Here is a 20,573-nt window from a genome sequence, read left to right on the forward strand (position 1 = left end):
TGTATTTTATGGACCTTTTGCCAAGTTCCTGTTGTTAGCTGTCTTTCCTTTCATCAATTGGGCTTAACGTGTCTTTCGTTTTGTCAGCTGGGCTTAATGTGTAGTGGCTTTTAACTCCTTTTTCTTTTCTTCATGTTCTACGGTTTTGACATGGGCACCCTGAAACAAAACAAAACAAAACAATACAAACCTAATGAAAGTTTAATTCAGTCACTGTACTTGAAGACTCACTTTCAAATTCATCAAGCTCCTCAGTTTTAGTGGCAAAAATTAAGTCTTTTATCCTCGTTTTTAGAATAGCAAGACTTTTTTGGGAATTTCTTGAAATTCACATTATACCTAATTCTAAAACAACCTTAACTTGTCCTCCTTTTTCCTGAGAATGTATTCACTAGTATGTTTCAAAACTTCGAATGTGTGATGTTACTTTAGCCTTCTTTTGTGGAGGATTGGTAGAAGTCTCCGAATTAGTATTTGAAGTACTTTGTCTGTCTTGCAGTGATGTTGATGGCTCTTCACATCTCTCTTACGATATACACTAGAAAAAAGGGGGGAAAACTTCCTTCAGATTTTTTGTTTATCTTTTTTCAGGTACTGAATTCTGAAGCACAATGGGAGGAAATTGCACGAGAATTTGAGGTTTGCTGGAACTTTCCTCACTGCATAGGGGCTTTAGATGAAAAACGTGCAAATTGTTAATCCTGCTCATGTTGAAAGCGCATATTACAACTATAAAGACACTTTGAGCACTGTGTTAATGGCATTAGTGGATGCAGATTACCAGTTTCTATATGCAGTTGTGGGAGTGAAAGGATGTATTTCAGATGGAAGTGTATTGAATCATACAACCTTCAACAAAGTCCTTCAAGCAGACAAGTTGCACACACACCAGAACTGGAACCTCTGTGTGGAAGAGATGTGCCCACCCCCATGTAATTGTTGCCAACAACGCCTTTGCACTACAAGGACATGTCATGTAACCCTTCCCATGTAGTCATTACAAAGACAGCAAAAAAAGACTGTTTAATTACAGGCTCAATAGAGCCCGATGAATTGTTGAAAATGCCTTTGGCATACTGTCGTTTGTTTTTCATGTTCTACGAAAACAAGTTCACTTTGATCCGCATAAGGCAACTATTGTGACTTTGTGCTGTGTTTCCTTTCACAATTTCCTAAGAAAAAATTGAGAAACTTGCCTAATTTATTCACTGCCTGGCAGTTTTAATTCTGAAAACATAGAAAACATAGAAAGAGGGACTGAGAACCTGGGAGATGGAGAGACCACCCACCATTTCCATCACTATCAAGAATTGGCAGAAGTACTGCCAAAGATGCTAACCAAATGAGAAGTGAATTTGCAGCATATTTTGTTACTGATGAAGACAAGTGGAGAGGCAGTATTTGTGTGTTTAGAATCAAGGATAGTTCAGTGATTATAATTATCAAGTTCATAGAAAATGTTTTCTTTTTTTTTTTTTTCATGCGCAACTGTAAACAAAAAATTTACATTTTTTATTGTTATGTAAATAAATATTTGTGTTAAAAATCATGTAAAATAAATATGCTCAAACTTACCTCAAACGTGAATGAACTCATTCTTGGTTTGTTTATATCCTTCAGGAAGAGCAACAATTCATAAGCATACCATTTAGAAATGTACACATCTTCTGTATTTGATATTGATGTCTTCGATGAAGCTCATTTATTGAATTCATGGAGGAATTGTGACCTCAGGTTATGTAGTTTGCTGTCCAATTCTTTCTCAGAAACACTGGATAAACATGCTACCTGGTGAACTGCATCCAGTTTCGTGATGCAGTTTTTATAATTGTGGAATGTGGGATCCCACAATGAACACCTTTAGTGAAATTCTTCAATTAATTTTATGGTATTTTTTGACCATTCCATCTTCGCAAACTGCTACTAAAAGTACTGCTAGCACATTGAATGTAAACAACAATTGTAACCTCCTTGTACACATCCCCAAGCTGTAGGATGAGTCAGCCCGTGAACTGCACATGTTCAGTGGAAAATGTATGTGGGATTTGTGCTGTGTTTCGGTGAGCACATGGACACAGGCACATGTGCCAGAACAGAGTATTTCTTGGAATTCTAGCGCTGATGTTGCAGGTACATGTCACAGGAACTTGAAACTTGTGCCACACCGTATTGGCTACATGTGCTGGGCACAAATTTCTGTGACAAATCCCTCAGTGTGAATGTAGCTTAACACACCACGATTGTGTTGTGCAGGCTCTGATGCACTTCAGGCGATCTTCGGAAGATCATTCTGTCTATGTGCACTCCAGTTGTTGTTCGGATACAGTAGTGTGGTGCATACCTGTTTCATGTAATAGCTGTGGTATAAGGTCCAGAAATTAAAGTCGGTAACTTATTTAGATGTTTTAGAGATGTTTTCACTTTTTCTAATGATATATCTGGACTATATGACCAGATATGCTTACGTGACATGGGCTTTTATTTCATACCAGTCTTGATGTCTGTTGTAATATAAATAAGATAAAGAATTCCTGTATTTATACATTATTTCTCAAGGTTGCCCAGTTTCTTGATTTTGTGATTTACGCTTCTGTTGTTTATTCCAGTTTTTGTACTTGAAAATTGCATAACCCTGAAATCTGGATTGTATAAGAATAAAATAAAAATTATTATAGGTGTGGAAGTAACAATTAAAAAATTTACCATGACTGTGGTTCCAGGTACGAGGAACATTATCAAGTGTTATTTTCAAAGGAACAGACAATCCCTGATGATTGACAGCCGATTAAATTATGAAATACATTCAAAAAGTACGAATACAATTGTGCAGTGGCTATAGATTATACTAGTAACATATGATACTAGGGCATAACAGAAGTTTGGGTCAGTCCTGGAGGCACGTTTGGATAGCTGAGGTGGTTAAGACGAGTGCTCGCATAAAGCACGAAACCCAGTACGACACAAATTTTTACATGTTACTAGTATATCATATAGCTGTTGTACAGTCACATTTGTAATTTGTAAATGCGTTTCATAATGTAGGTAATTACCAGCAAATTTCTTTGCTATTAGTTCTTTTTTCAAAAGTTGTTGAGAACACATTGTATAAGAGAGCAATGGCGCATATCAGTGCATGTAATTTGCTGATACACTTACAGTTTGGTTTCAGGAGAGGAGTATCCATAGGAAGTGCAGTGTTGTTCTTTTTTATATGATGGACTAGCAGGGCTAAATGACAGGCTGAGAGCTGTCACGTTTTCCTTGATTGAACAAAAGCATTTGATTATGTGGACAGTGCAATACTTTACATAAGTTGGAACATTATGGGTTTAGGGAAAAAGATCAACAATGATTCACTTCATATTTGCCCAGTAGGAAGCAGAAAGTTGTCCTCTATTGTCATTAAACAGATACATGACTGGCATAAAGTAAAGTGGTGTGTGCCACAGGATTCTGTTCTGGACTATTGCTTTTGTTGACATATATCAGTAATCTACTAGTAAACGTGACAGAAGATTCAAAAATGGTTTTATTTGCAGATGGCACAAGTGTTATTGTGAAAAATGTAGAACATGATGCAAATGATCTAGCTGATAAAGTTGCCATTAACATCAGCATGTAGTTTTGAGAGATCAGATTAATACTCGACTGCTCTTAATGCTCAATGCAACAAAATGCAATGTGTGCAGTTTCTGATATGGCAATGTTGTAAAAGCAAAATTTTATTGTGTATTGGTGGGTGTAACAGTCAGGGATCTCAACAATTTTAAATCCTTCGGACTGGGGGTAGATTAAAGATTTCTTGGAAGTATCATGCTGAAGATCTTGTGCAGAAACTGAATGCTGCTGTCTTCACTATAAGTATAATATGCACTGCCTCTGACACTGAAACATGAAGACTTTTGCTCAAACAGTCCACGGATGTACTGCCGGTCCATAGTGTCCAACGGGCACAATATTTTGACGATCAGACATGTCACCATCGTCAGCACACCTGACAATGGCGACATGTCTGATCGACGAAATATCATGCCTGTTGGACACTATGGACCGGCAGTACACCCGTGGACTGTTCGAGCAAGAAATATGCTGGGAGAAGTTGAACAATCACATGAAGACTTTTGTTTACTTTGCTTATTTTCACTTTATTATCTCGTATGCTGATACACTATGTGATCAAAAGTATCCGAACACCCCCAAAAACATGCGTTTTTCATATTAGGTGCTTTGTACTACCACCTACTGTCAGGTACTCCATATCAGTGACCTCAGTAGTCATTAGACATCGTGAGAGAACAGAATGGGGCACTCCGTGGAACTCGCGGACTTCGAGCATGGTCAGGTGATTGGTGTCACTTGTGTCATACGTTTGTAAGTGAGATTTCCACACTCCTAAACATCCCTAGGTCCACTGTTTCCAATGTGATAGTGAAGTGGAAATGCGAAGGGATACAAACTGCACAAGAGCTTACTGGCCGACCTCGCCGACAGTTGAAGAGGATCCTAATGTGCACTGTTGTAAAAGCGAAATTTTATTGTGTAGTGGTGGGTGTAACAGTCAGCGATCTCAGCAATTTTAAATCCTCAGGACTGGGGGTAGATTAAAGATTTCTTGGAAGTATCATGCTGAAGATCTTGTGCAGATATCTATCCAGACTGTCACACAGGAATTCCAAACTACACCAGGATCCACTGCAAGTACTGTGACAGTTAGGCAGGAGGTGAGAAAACTTGGATTTCATGGTCAAGCTGCTGCTAATAAGCTGTATGTCACACTGGAAGATGCCAAATGACGCCTCACTTGGTGTAAGGAGTGTAAACATTCGATGATTGAACAGTGGAAAAATGCTGTGTGGAGTGATGAATCACGGTCCACAATGTGCCATTCCAATGGCAGGGTGTGGGTATGGCGAATGTCCAGTGAACATCATTTGCCAGCGTGCGTAGTGCCAGCAGTAAAATTCGGAGGCGGTGGTGTTATGGTGTGGTCGTGTTTTTCAGGGACGGGGCTTGCACCCCTTGTTGTTTTGCATGGCACTATCACAGCACAAACCTACATTGATGTTTTAAGCAGCTTCTTGCTTCTCACTGTTGAAGACCAATTCAGGGATGGCGATTGCATCTTTTAACACGATCGAGCACCTGTTCATATTGCACAGCTTGTGGCAGAGTGGTTACAGGACAGTAGCATCCCTGTAATGGATTGACCTTCACAGAATCCTGATTTGAATCTTATAGAACACCTTTGGGATGTTTTGGAATGCCGACTTGTGCCAGGCCTCACCAGATCGATACCTCTTCTCAGTGCAGCACTCCATGGAGAATGGGCTGCCATTCCCCAAGAAACCTTCCAGCACCTGGCTGAACGTATGCCTGTGAGAGTGGAAGCTATCATCAAGGCCAAGGGTGGGGCAACACCATGTTGAATTCCAACATTACTGATGGAGGGCGCCACGAACTTGTAAGTCATTTTGAGCCAGGTGTCCCAATCCTTTCGATCACATAGTGTACTTGGGTTTTTGTAACTGTTCTTGTTCCTCTTTAAACTTTCTTCAGTTGGGGATGAGGGACGCTGTCCTTACTTTTAAAGAAACAGTGAGGTTTCTGTGCCTCATAATTGACTCTAAGCTTACATGCTTACCACATCTTACGGACCTGAAAAAATGGTCACTGAAGGCTTCAGTTATTTTAAAATGTCTTAGTTACAGTACATGGGGACCAGACAGAACTTGTCTGCTCCAGTTTTACAAGGAATTTGTGTGATCTTGGCCCGATTATGAGTGCATGGAGTATGGGTCTGTGAGACTCTCTTAAAGATGTTGGACGTGGTGCACTATGAAAGGATTCGCTTGTCCAATGGGGCATTCAGAACAAGCCCCATACCAAGTCTCTGTGCAGACAACTACTTATGGTGCGTCAGGCCTGTAAAACACTGTCCACACCATACACACATACCTACCATACGATTGCTCAGCTTCCACTGGCAAGGCTTTTCCATGACCAGCAACAGGCAACGAGGCCCTATGGGACTCATGCACGGGATTGCCTTCTAGAGATGTGTGGGGCCAGTCTTCATGTTTTACATTGCGGTAGGAGCAGATTTCCACCTTGCTTTCTCCGAAGGCCCAGACTTATTTTAGACTTGACAAATTTTAAGAAAGCTCGTACATCAGACTTTACATTTAAATCTCTGTCTTTTAACCTTTTAGATATGCATCACAGTTTCACAATACTGTGCACTGATGGCTCCAAGTAAGGGAATTCCCTTGGCTGCTCTGCCGTGTTTCCTGACCATGTCACCAGGATTCGTCTTCCTGATGAGTATACAATTTTCTCGGCAGAGCTCCATGCGATCCTGAAGGCTCTGGAGCAGATGCATTGTATTCGGGGCAAACTGTTTCTCATTTGCTCAGATTCCCTTAGTGCCTTACAATCATTACAGAACCTGTACCCAGCTGAGGAATTGGTCCAGCTGATATATGACCAACTGTACTTGCTCCAATGGCAGGGTAAGCAGGTGTCATTTGGCTTTGTGCCAGGTCATGTGGGGATATGGGGAAATGAACAGGCTGATCGGGCTGCCAAGGAGGCCTACAGAGGACAATATGTAGCACAGTGTCCCATTCCCTTGCAGGCTGTTGTTTCTGCACCACACAGGAAGTGCATGCAGTTGTGGGATGAGGTATGGCTGGCGGTAACGACCAGTAATCTGCAGTTGGTGAAGTCAACAGCCCAGCCTTGGCGTTCCTCCTGCCAGTTGCTCAGGTGGAATGAAGTCACGCTCACGCGTCTTAGAATTGGGTTCTGCCTTCTCACACATAGCTTTTTAGTACGGCGAAAGGATCCCTCATTTAAGGTTTTAAAGTTTTGTGATGTGTCTGGACTCCGGCCTAAACTTTTAGGCTGGAGGTCTTAGTGTGTTACAGAGTGGCTGGCTTTTCCTTTTTTTATTCTTGTGGTCAGCCAGCCACGTTGACATTCTACAGGGTGATTCAAAAAGAATACCACAACTTTAAAAATGTGTATTTAATGAAAGAAACATAATATAACCTTCTGTTATACATCATTACAAAGAGTATTTAAAAAGGTTTTTTTTCACTCAAAAACAAGTTGAGAGATGTTCAATATGGCCCCCTCCAGACGCTCGAGCAATATCAACCCGATACTCCAACTCGTTCCACACTCTCTGTAGCATATCAGGCGTAACAGTTTGGATAGCTGCTGTTATTTCTCGTTTCAAATCATCAATGGTGGCTGGGAGAGGTGGCCAAAACACCATATCCTTAACATACCCCCATAAGAAAAAATCGCAGGGTGTAAGATCAGGGCTTCTTGGAGGCCAGTGATGAAGTGCTCTGTCACGGGCTGCCTGGCGGCCGATCCATCGCCTCGGGTAGTTGACATTCAGGTAGTTACGGACAGGTAAGTGCCAATGTGGTGGCGCTCCATCCTGCTGAAATATGAATTGTTGTGCTTCTTGTTCGAGCTGAGGGAACAGCCAATTCTCTAACATCTCCAGGTACTGTAGTCCAGTTACACTAGCACCTTCGAAGAAAAAGGGACCAAAAACTTTTTTGGCTGAAATGGCACAGAAAACGTTCACCTTAGGCGAGTCACATTCATACTGAGTTGTTTCCCACGGATTCTCAGTGCCCCATATACAGACATTGTGACGGTTGACTTTCCCGTTAGTGTGGAAAGTTGCTTCATCACTAAACACAGCTTTCTGTTGAGCGGTCGCCATCTTAGCATCAACTGACACTGACGCCTAGTCAACAGCGCCTCAAGCGAACAAATGTACAACTAAATGAAACTTTATAGTTCCCTTAATTCGCCGACAGATAGTGCTTAGCTCTGCCTTTTGTCGTTGCAGAGTTTTAAATTCCTAAAGTTGTGGTATTCTTATTGAATCACCCTGTATATTGTTTTAGCTCCTTATACCACTTTCTTACTGTGTCATTAATGGTTTACTACTGATCCAATACTTTGCTCTGAGTTTCTTTGTGGGTACGCACATAGTTTTCCAGCTTTTGTTACCTGTGTTTTACATGCAGTTTTATCTTCCTGTTTTGTGTATTTTTCTGACAATCATGTCAGTCTGTTTTTGTGCGGGCGCTAAAGACCTTGTTGTCGTGCACCCATACAAACATGTTCATGTCCATGTCAGAAGAAGGGATTGGTAATACCTGTTACCCAGTGTCAGTTCTGCTTTTGGTGAAATTCAGAACATGGGTGTAGGCTGCTGCCCTGCAAGACAGGGGCAGGACTTGCTTCCATCCACCACTCCTCTCCCCTCTGGTGGTCATAATTTGTTTGTTTATGCCCATGACTGCCTGCCAGTGTATAGTGTCAGCACTACAATGATCGAAATAGAAAACCTTTCCACATATTTTGGTTGCACAGAAATTCTATCTCGAACATGTAAATAAGAGTTATTTTCAGTTGTACATCTATGCTAATCTATGCTAAATGCCTTCTCAGTTCTGTTTGTAGTGTTTTCAAGTGTGAGTTGCGTATCTATGAATGCTCACAAAAGGTTGAAATTTTTTGTGGATTTTCTAATTATAGATTTGGGTGCGAAAAGAAAAATAATGTTGAGAAACACCTTAAATCAGCTAAGTACTCAGTTCACCAGCAGGAGAATGCTGCTGCTTTTCGGAAACAATTGTTTGTTGAAAACCTAAGTAAATCCAAAACAGAAAATAACCAAACACCATTTCAGAAAAGAAACTGTTGACATTTTTGCAAAAGCAAACATTCCAGCCAGAGGCTCCCCAATCACCAGAAAGTTACTGCAGAGCATTAAGGCTTCATCTTCACTTAATGTGACAACCTTTTAAATTTGTTTGTTTAATCATTGAAAAAAAAAAGGCGAATTTTGCCAGAAACAGATGCTACATTTTCAAGTCCCTACTTATGGCACTCCTATTCTGTATAGGAGTGATTGAGAAATTTTCGCTATGTGTTATTCATTTGTATACTAGCTGACAATGTTTTTCATGTTTTATTTATTCCTTAGTTTGTTTGTTTATAAATTTTTGTTGGCATTTTGTCAGCTGTGCACTGGCTTGTTTCATAATCACACTGCTTTGGCTCGCACTGTTCCATGGAACCTCATAAGTAAATGAAAAAATAAAAATAGTAACGTTGCTTCGTGGTCACAATATCCAAGGCACAATTCATTTCTAATGAAGACATAGTTTATTCCTGAGATATATATTTGATCATTGATGAAATTCATATCTGCTCTTGATCTTTTTGGGAAGCATATTGTGGGGACCTGACGTAATACTTTTGTTATATTTGGTAAAGCATCCCTCTCAATACTGGCCTTTTTTCCCATGGGTGGAAGATCAGTGTTAAAACTGATCACAAAGCATCTGTCTTCATGTTTAATGGGTTGAGCCTGTTCAGTAGAACCTCCAGTTTGTTCATAAAAATAAACAAATTACAACTTGGTGTTCTATTTGTGTTAATGACTATTGTTGTGAAGTAAAGTTCTGGCAGTTAGGATGTAGATAATTCAGTTTTTTTTTTCTGGGATTATGCAATATATATTCACAATCTTTAAATTTATCTGCTCATTCACAAAAATTGGGGTACCACCACGTGTGAAGAATTCTCTAGTGTAAATCCAGCTATTGAGCTTAATTTTATTTTGTCATTTCATAACTAAGATTCAGTGAAACAGATTATATCAACATTTAATTTATAATTGAGCATTACGTCCAGGTGCTGCTTTTTTTTTAAACTGGACATTGTGATGTAATATAGTAAATGATGGGCTCTATGTACTTCAACTAATGCTGTTGAACTAATGCTGTTTCTGAAGGCATTTCTAATCAAGCAATTTTAGTGATATCACTGGTATCATCAAGGCAGACATGTATGCTAAACACTAGTCTGTTACTTGTGAGTGAGAGTCACTTTGAGACTAAAGATTATTATCATTAGATTTGAGTATAAAATAGTGCATCAACTGAACAAGAGCAATTATCAGTTATGAAAAGAAAGACACACTTGTTTTGCAATTACCTGTTCTCAAATGTATAATGAATGTAATCGTTTAATATCTCATATACATCTATTTTGTAATAGGTTATATTTTTACCCTTTTAAATTAGATATGAGAACTGTAGGCAGTCACATCAGCTTTACTGACTGCTGTTTGGATTATTTTTATTCTGTGCTACTCACTTGAGTGGGGGACACCTTCCTTCATGTGTACATTTGAGAATGTTGCATAATTATCTTCTATAAAAATTATACTCCATTTTACAATGTGTTCTTTTATAGTTTTTTATATTTGTTTTGTGTAAACTGATGATAGCATGCAAGTTTTACAACTGCCAGCTTTAACAATGTTCTATATTGACAGTTCACATGGAAAATAGAATAACTCTAGTGTTTGTAGTCTAAAATTCAGTTCAGTGTAAACGAACAATGACATGAAATCTATGCCTGCCGGTGGAATGACAGAAATTTCTTTATTTATTCTCTCCTGGTTTTGATAAGGTTTAGTCAGCTAGAAATGGATGGGGATTGTTTACAATTATACTTATTATATTGACACTAACATAAAATAAGAGATACGCAAAAGGAGACCGCTGTCTCATATTTTTTCGTGAACTTCAACAGGGCTGTTAAACACAAAACAGATTTCTTGTTTGACATTTTCCACGTGAGTAGCAACTTAAGAAATTGGCAATTTCCCTATCAAATTGGTCTTATTAATAAGAGAAATGTCTTTTTAACAGTATCATGAAAAAGAATGATTGGTACTCACCGTGGAGATTGTAATGGTGCTTGAATTACGCAACCATTACGGCACTTCACCTGAACCTCTCGATACCAGTAATATTCTACTGTGTTTCTGCAAAGTAGTTGACATATTTCTGAGACAACATTCAGATTTGATTTCTTTTGTGATACATCGATATGTTTATATTGCAATGATATTATTCTTATGTGTATTCTTTCCTTTGTCACTATGATCTTTCACGTACTTGTAACTCTGATTTTTGGGCACGTAAGCGATTATTAGTTGGTTGTTGACTTGTTAGAGAGTTGGACCTTGAAAAAGTCAAGTGTTGGACGTCATGTTGGAAAGACGCATAACGTAGTCCGCCTATAAAATGTGAACTTTAACAGTGACTGTGAGAGAGATGTTTTCAAGTATGTTTTGTATTGTGAAGTGATGTTTTGTGTGATACGTGATATTGCAATAAAAGCAGTTAAAAGGAAGTGTAACTTAAATTCGAAGTGCTAATTATTTTTTTACATCACTATTGTGCTAACTTTGAAAGGTTTAATCTCCAAGAATGGTTTGAGAAGCGCATCTACAAAACTTTTGAATATAGCAGGATAAAACCTAGGCCTCTTTGCATCCGAGCTTGGAATCATAACCACCTAGATTTTCAACGATTGAGCCATGATTTTACGACGAGACCAGCGTGGGAAACACAAAAAGACGAGTGCCTAGTTTTTTCATTATTACATGAAATGACTATTAACTGTGCTCTAATGACACCTGCCACATAATATGACTGTTGTTGCCCGATAATGCAGTATTTAGCAGCGTTATTAAAATTTTGACCTTTGTTGTGGTAGGGTTGTTAGAAAATGAAACTTTTGAGCTGCAGACAGGCACAACAAAAAGACTGTTACACGTTGATCTTTCAGCCAAATCCTCTCCAGATAATAAAAACACATTCGCGAAAACAAGCAAATCTCATGCACTCATGAGTTCTATTTCCGGCCAGAATGCAACTGTTGCATGGGATGCGAGAAGCAATTTGGAGTGGGACGGGGTAGGGCTAGCAGACTATGGGTGGGGAGAGAGGAGAGAGCTACTTGCCAGAGTGTGCAACTAAAGAGTAGCAGGATGAAGCTATCAGGTGCAGTCTCGGAAGGTTGTAAGGGCAAGGGAATGGGGTGTGGGGCAATGGGGAGCAGGAAAGGAGAGGAGTAAATGCAGGTAGGTGTGTTGACAGTGTGTACAGTGAGGGGGAGGGAATGTAAATCAGGAGGTGGTGATAGGATTGGGGGGGGGGGACAGAAACTGTTGGGTGGAGGGTGTGTGGTCAGTGGGTTACCATGGCTCGAGTCTGGGATGATTTCGGGAGTGGAGAATGTGTTGTAAGGATAACTTCCATTTGCACAGTTCAGAAAAACTGCTGATGGAGGGGAGGACCCAGATGGCCTAGGTTGTGAAGCAGTGATTTAGATCAAGCATGTTATTTTCAGCTGCATGTTGTGCAACAGTGTGTTTCACTTTAGTCTTGGCCACAGTTTGGCAGTGTTCATTCTTCCTGGTGGACAGCTTTTTGGTAGTCAGTGATTGCAGTGATTGCAGTGATTGCAGCAGAGCTGGGATATGACGGCTGCTTTCAGAGGTGACTTGACCTCTGGTGGGACAGGATAAGTACGTGACAGGACTGGAATAGGAAATGCTGGGTGAATGGATTGTGCAGATATTGCGCCTGGTATTCAGCAGGAATATGATCTCTGTGGTGAGGGGTTGGGATTGGGAGTAGCATAGGGGGATGGACTAGGATGTTGTGGAGGTTGGGTGGGGAAGAGGACACCACTTTAGGAAGAGAGGTAAGTATCTTAGGTAGGATGCCCTTCACTTTAGGGGATGATGGCAGATAATCAAAGCCATGACAAAAGGATGTGGCTCAGTTGTTTAGCTGGTTCTTGAAGGTAGTGGCAGGATTGGGGGTGTGTGGGGGATATGGCACAGGAAATATGTTTGTAGACTAGGTCTGAGGGATAGTTCCTGTCTGTGAAGGCCTTTGTGAGACCTTCAGTGTACTGGGCAATGGAGTTCTTGTCCCCAGGTGACCAGGTTGTATGGGAGGGATTTTTTTGCTGCAGATGCGATGGTAGCTGTTGAAATACAGGTATTGTTGGGGGATTTAATGTGGACGGAGGTGTGGACGGAACCATCAGAGAGGAGTACGTCAATGTCCAAGAAAGTGTCACACTGGGTTGAGCAGGACCATGTGAAGCGGATGGGAGGTTTTTAAGGAATGAGGAAAGGATGTCTTGGCCTCGAGTCCAGATAATGAAGATAGTATCAGTGAAACTGCACCAGACAAGGGGTTTGGGAGGCTACGAAGATGTGGCCCTTACACATGTTGGCACAGGAGGATTCCATGTGAGTGCCAGTATCTGTGTTGCAGATTTGTTTGTATACTGTTCCATCAAAGGAATAGTAGTTTTGTGTTAGGATAGAGTTAGCAAGGTGTGTGGGCAATGAGGCAATGGCTTTGGAGTCTAAAGGATGTTTGTAGAGATAGTGTTCAAGAACGGCAGGACCATGAGGAGTATCTTTGTACAGGGAAGTGGCATCAACAGTGTTGAAGGAGTGTGGATTGTGAGGAGTCAGTGAAGGAAGCAGTTGATATCTTTGATTTGAGAGGCTAGAGTTTTGACAGTTGGTTGAAAGTGTTGGTCAGTCAGGGCTGAAATTCTTTCAGTGGGGGCCTAATAACCAGCTACAATGGGGTGTCCAGGATTGTTGTGTGTGTTGGTATTTTGGAGCCCCAGAAAGTGGGTGTGCAGGTTGTCTTTGGGATGAGGAGGGAATTGGATTTAGGGGAGAGGTTATCTTCCAACCTTCCATTGTTGGAAAGGTCTTTTTCATTTAAATGAAAAATTATTTTGTTATTTTCTGTTGAGACATAACTAACAGGTCATTTTCCAGTACTGTTTGTATGATACAAACATATCTTTAGCTGCATGGATTCCTCTTTCCTGCTTGAAATGTAGCCAAGATATAATCTTCTACATCTACACGTGCTGGCTCTTTCATTGCGATAGGATCTAGTGTGGATTTCTTGCTGCCATCACTCTTCAAAGTGATGTTGGGATCAGAATAAGTCTCCCCAGTTTGCTTCTTCTTTTATGTACTTAACACAGCTTTGGTTACAGCCGTAGCTTTCTGGCTCTTCTGATTTTGGCCTACTTCTTTTTCAGCTGTGGGTTTGCTGCTGGAGATGATGTCTCCCCACAGTTATGTTGCTGGTGTATGGGAAGGGCAGCCCGCAGTACACCCGTGTGTAACTCGTGGCTGGGCCGTAGGCAACCAGTGTATCACGTTTGGGAATTGACTGTGTCATATTTTGGAATGGAGTGTATCATGTTTAAGGATTATATTGATTGCTTGATAATTAGCATCATATAATAAATGTGAGAATAATTAATAATACAGCAGATAGAACACAGAAAATTGTGTATGTAACACAAATTTGGTGGATGTATAATCAGTATTTGCATAAGTGTGGCAGTATTCTGGAAGTGCGTGCACATTTATTTTCAGTCTGAAAGTGCTATTCCTCAAAATTATTTTTTGCCTCCCAAGTGAAGTTTCTAAAGAAAAAACAAATTATGACTGATTATTCCTAAATGGTTGCAGCATAACAAACAGTAGGAACATTTTTGAGGGATATTATCATGGGCTGGGTGTATCAGTTTTTGGAAAGTTCTATCAGTTTTAGGATATCTTACCCTAGTACATTTACTGAATCTAAATTATCAGGGATGCCATCACTTAAAAAAAATCTTTAATTGTTGTTTCTGGGACTATTCACTTGAGTTCATAATAATAACTGTAACGCTTGAATAGCAGCTAAGAACTCATTGTCTGAAAATACACAGATACATTAAAATCAGGTAGTTTTGCTCTTGGTGTTGTTGTGTACACTATCTTAGTATTAGTGTGTGCTGTGTTGTGTGCAGACTCCATACGCTGCTGTGCCAAGCAGTGGAACACCAGAAGCATAGTTGCCCCTACCACAACACCTTAACAGAAGAAGGGCTTGCGGGTGTCTCGCTCCTTGTTGACCACCATTGTTCCAGGCAAGTAATGTTTGCTATTGTTTATGATAGCAACAAAGGGACAATAATTCTTGCTGAAATGTCACTAACACTATTAACCTCTTAACATAAAACACCATGATATCTCATTTTTCTTATTTTGGCAGGAACTTAAAATCCCAAGCATACTTGGGCAACTTAAGAACAGACCTTAAAGAAAAAATAATAAAACCCCGCTTATACCCGTTTCAGCACTGACAGTTAAGTGTTCAAGCCACTAGAGAGCATATGGTCATACGTTTGTATCCCAGCTGCTGTGATTTGGTTGAGGTGGTTGCCACTAGATATCATCTTTGCTGTGTGCAGCTTTGGGTACTCGACAACAAAACACACATTTTCAGCCTCTCTCCCGTATGTTGATTAGGTTATGTTTTCAAAAAAGGATGGCTACAGTGATCCTGAGTTTGACATTGTATTTTGCAGATCAGAAAGTGAAGAATGTGATGTTACTTCATTAGAGGCCAAACGTGATGACAATTCATCAGTTGAGTGACAAGTGATCACCAGTGGTATGAGATAAATACAGCCACTGTGCTCCAGTCAGCTCCTCCAAGATTTATGTTCACAGGAAACTGTTGTGAAATATATGGTTAGACTTCATACCTGCACAGAAACCAAAAAATGACTTCAAGTTTCAGGATATTTTAGCTAAAATTCCAGTGCACGAGTATACTTGGGGTTTTATTGTTGGTGGTCTCCAAAATTTTTAACTCATTATTTTGAGCTTTAAGAACTCTCTCTGTATTTCTATATGTAATGTCATTCATTATGGTATGTTTTTCAAAAAAATATCAGTTTTTGTAACATAATTTGAAAACAAAATCAGTATGTTAAGGGGTTAATGATTATAACTTGTTTGATGCATAGTGAGCTTTGTTTGCATTTTTTTCATGTTGTTAGTTGATAGTACCTATCTCCGTTGGCTACTGGTGAGAGATTTAATGTGGAAATTAAGTAGTAAAAGTACTTTTATTTCAGCAAGTATGGATTCAGTAGTTTTCTTCATGTGAGTAAAATGATCTTTAGCTTTCCTAGGATTAGTGTGCCACATTTACAAAGAAAACTGTTCCTTACGTGGTGTATTTATAACATTCTCTGCACACACATTTTCATGTTTTGGGGTATCTTTGTTTAAAATTTGGATCATACATAGCTAAGATCTGGGAAATATCTTTGTCACTGAGTGAGTTGCAGTCTCTACTAGCCACTGATCCAACAACAAATTGATCTGCTAACAGATGAGGTGTTGCACTGTTTAAGGTATTTGTTTCTTCTTGTTATTTCCTCAAATCACTTCAGGCAAATAAAACAATAGTTACTTTCAAGCACATGGTCAATTTCCTGTCCAATCCTCACCCAGTCAGAAGGATTTGCTCCATCACTAAATGACATAATCAGTGGTGCATTAAAATTGTAACTTTTTTCCCCCTTCTAGTTGGTCTTTCATTTTGCCATGCTTATTTACTTGCCTGCCTGACTATTAAGTCTTTCTTATAGGAGTTTCAACACCAGATGGGCATTATGTTTATCTACAGATAGAAAATGGTTATAAAAATAAGAGAGTACTCTGAATGACTGGCCCGCACATAGAGAACATTTTGGTGTAAGCAAGGAAAGGTGTTGCTGTGGCTCTGCTTTACTGAATTCATGCTTGTGTGAAATGTGACCCAGCATGTGCTAGTTTTTCACTATTGTGAAACAGGAAAAATTAGGGCTGAAATTTAAGAAAACACTTGGCCTTCCATTTTAGTAAAGGAGAATATTGTTTTATGATAGAGATAATAGTATTTTCAACATTATGTTATGAGATGCTTAATTGGTTCATAGTTATTATAATACCCATTTCAAGTGCTTTGCATAGTCCACTGCTGCTGCATGTTTTAAAACTTAAAAAAAATGTGTATTGCAATATGACATTAGTTTATGCAGAATTCAGTCATGGAGCAGCCTTGCATGGCACTTGTTGTAGAATGAGAGCTACTTTTGTTTAAATTTATGGTTTTTTTTTGTTTGTGCTAATAATTAAATAACCATTGGAAATGTAATATCCATTCAGCTGCTAGTCTGTCACTGTGTGAAATTTTAAATCAGACAGACACTTTTCGTTATATGTGTTACGCTGGATAAACTAGAATTTTGACATCTAAAGTTCAGGATCCTGTTATATTTCAAATCTCAGAAATCTACACTAGGTGTAGTGAATTTCATGATTATGAAAATTATTTTTTAATTCATATATAATTTCTACAGGATATATTTCAGAATGTAGATAGAATTATTGTTTGTGGTAATTTAGCAGCTGTCTGCAGCATAGTCAAGTCCAGTGCCGAGCTGTCTCTTTGAAATATATGAAGACTTAGTGCTACTTCTATTGACAACTGACAGGACAGATCTTATGTAGCATGTTAAAAGGAACAGGTGTATATAATGCTTGAGTTTATAGGAAAGGGCAAACCTGTAGCATCTGTTCCTGTATAGTGCAAATTTTGTTCTTTGGGTCTTTTCGTATCATATCCACATATTATATGAATTTACAGTGTAAATTTCAAACAGATCCAGACCTGTCATCTTTCATATAGCATATTAGATTGTTTAAGGTAGGAAAATTCATAAGCATGTAGTTGTTTGCATCGTGTCTTCCTTTGGTATGATAACCAAAATATAACGTACTTCACATTATAACAGAAGGCATCAACACGGAAAGTTGCCAGAAAATATGTACTGCAATCTTCAAGTGTATTATGACAACTGTACTAAAAGAAATAAAAAAGCACTCATAAGGTCTTCACTAACTGTTAGAGCGTTGTTCAAATTGCTCATATGTTTGAAGATGCTTGTCTTGTATACAAAGTTATACATGACATAGTCTGTACTGTGTAGTAGATAGGGGACGGGGACCATGGGCATGAACTTGTTTGCAAACCATCATATTTGTTGCCAAAGAGCTATGTGGTGCTACATGATTATGGTGAATTTGGATTGCTTTCATATTATCGTGTGACCTGTTTCTCCTAATGGCTTCTCTATGACTGAGAGGTGTCACAGTGTTGCACTTGCTGTTCACGGTATCATCTAATTCCACAAAATGAAGGAAATGACTCCATTGCCACTGCAAAGTGTCTTGATAACTTCTTGTGCTGATTGCTAGTTCGTAAGGTCTTTGGCTTTGGAGTGAAGGTGTGTCACCATCCTGCGAACCTATTCTTCAGTCTTAGATAAAAAATACACACCCATCTTTTGTCGCTTGGTGCCACGTCATGAAAAAGGCATTGAATACCTTAAGCAGATCAGAGCAGGCTTCCTCCCGTCTGTAACTCAGATTGAGTGCCAACTATTTAGACACACCATTTGCATATTTTCCTGTATTTGAAGGAAGAGTCCCTCAAACTTGGTGCTCAGTTTACATGACCTACATCAGTTAATAAAGAAATACTTGCTGCTTTTCATGACTTTCAGAACAGTCGTATATATTCAGAAGTAGAGAAGTTATTTTCGCTATTTATCAATATAATTTTAAAAATCAGATTGCAATGAAAGATTTCTGGGCCTACTCACATATTTTAAAAAAGAGAGAGATAATAAGTTTACCCAGATGGTTTGCAGCCTAGTCAGTTATCAGGTAATTCTGCATAATGAATTGATCGGCACAAATTACAAAATAATCAAACAGATACAGCTTTTTCTTGATGAAGAATCATTTAACTTTTTGTTGGTATATACTCCAATTTTCCCTTTGCTTTTATTACCCAATGTGGTATAGAATGCGAAATTCTGTGCAGTCAGCTGATGCACTTGTTGTATCATATTTCCATTGATGAAAACAAGAAACGAGGATATAGTTGTACCCTGTCCAGTGTTATGGAAAGCTGAATCGCTGCAAAGGATGTCCTATGAAAACATGTGAGGTTCACATGCCATTTATTCTGAAGTGTAAATTTGAGGAATGGGTGAATTAACTGAATGAGACTGGATGTCACAATACGTTGGAAGGTAATCATCTGTTACTGGCATAGTGAATAATTCAGGTGAATTCTTAATCTGTTTGTCCCAATGAATTCACTATCATGATGCATACTATATACATTCATAGATACCTTATCTTCAATTTATGTGGAAGTCTAGACATACTACTGAAGTCAGGCCCTTCATTTCAGTTTGTGATATTTGTATGCACTTTAGTAAGTTAAAAGATATTTTTGCTTGTTGGATTTGTGATCAGTGACCCAAATGCAAACTATACCATATTCCATTCAAAGTGAGAGGGTATGAATGCTCAATAGAAAATACAAATACAAATTGAAAACAGTATGTTTAGTTGAGAAAGATTAATGCCTTTTATACACTCCACAGCAAAATAAACTGTAGGGAAACTATTTAAAAATGCAGATTCCCTTGCTGATGAATGCTAAAACACTGATGAGTCAGAAAAGTTTTGAAATTAGCAGTTTAACAGCATGGTACCTACAGGAAGTAGTTAGAAATATGTGATATATTAAACACCAACATTTGTAAACTTATATATGTATAAAATAACTGTATACTTAAAATGTAACTGTCTTCACAACCTAAATAAGTAATTTTAATGGCTGTATTGCTTTCAGTAAAGAGCCAGTAAAATAATAAAATGAAATGCAGAAAACTGATAACAAATTATCAGAAACCTAAAAGGGATAGATGGTTTGATTTTAGGATCCAATCCTTGTCGTATTTTGGGAGTGAAAACTGGAAAGGGAAAAAGTAAGATGAGAGACACAAGTGGGTATAATTCTGTCTAGTATTAATATTGTTCTTTTTCTTTGTTGTTGTTGTTGTTGTTGTTGTAAAAAAAGGGAGAATTGCCCAAAATAGATGGAAGGAGTCAGTAGAAACACTGCATTAGAGAAGCTGAGTTTCCTTAGTTACTTCCAGTTCCTCTTGTGTAGTTGATTATTATTTAGGGCCAGTGGTCTTTATGGCTCTTCCCTCTGCATTTTTCTTGTTAACTCTCTTCCTACAGTTTGAAATGTTCCTTTGCTCTGTATGCCAGAGAAAAAATATTCTCAACAGCCATTCATGTTGTCCACATAGTGTGTGGCACACATCCGATGTGTCATGCGTAACTGTTCCATGGTTTGACAAAGAAAAAGATTTATTAGGTGTTACTAAATGACTTTGTTCTTTAAATGATTTAAATAAGGGTTACCAACTGTACTTCGATTTGTGAGAAGAGTAATTACTAACAAGTTTTCCACCACTGATTTAAATGCTACTGCTGCCTGAATGTGTCCAGGAAACCCTCAAATCTGGTCGCTGAAACATAAGTCAAACACTCCTTGCTGTCTGTACTTAGTGACCGATTGATGTTAATCAAAATGTTCTTGAATTATGGGTGGGATAGTTGACTGAAAACAGATTAGCATTCACAGTTCCTCAAATGTAAACAGATTATGTTCTGGAGAAGAAATACCATTTATTTAGTTTAATCTATCTGAGCTAAGCATACTCCTTTAACTTTGTCTTCTCTGGCTCAGTATTAGCACTGCAACCTCACATAGCTGTTGCCATAAAGGCAGTTTGGTATTTTGGTAGTTTTCTTCCACCTCAAGTACTTTGTTTGTTTTGAACAATCTGTAACTAGAAATCTTATGTCAGCACCTGTAAATAAATAATTTTATGTATGATGTGACATGGAAAATTTGTCTATTTATTGT

The 20,573-nt window shown here is 38.8% G+C and overlaps 1 protein-coding gene across 2 annotated transcripts in view; it reads left to right on the forward strand.

Moving 5' to 3' along the window:
* Positions 1–20,573, forward strand: part of LOC124619801 (WD repeat-containing protein 26) — a 140,087-nt gene that overhangs the window by 41,075 nt on the left and 78,439 nt on the right. Inside the window, exon 6 of one of the 2 annotated variants that reach the window (XM_047146393.1) lies at positions 14,746–14,865. The exons of the other annotated variant lie outside the window; for it this stretch is intronic. Within the exon in view, the coding sequence (XP_047002349.1) occupies positions 14,746–14,865 (120 nt within the window). The remainder of the gene's footprint in view (positions 1–14,745; positions 14,866–20,573) is intronic. 2 annotated transcript variants of the gene reach the window in all.

Source organism: Schistocerca americana, chromosome 6 (genome assembly GCF_021461395.2).
Source record: "Schistocerca americana isolate TAMUIC-IGC-003095 chromosome 6, iqSchAmer2.1, whole genome shotgun sequence".
Taxonomy (NCBI): Eukaryota; Metazoa; Arthropoda; class Insecta; order Orthoptera; family Acrididae; genus Schistocerca; species Schistocerca americana.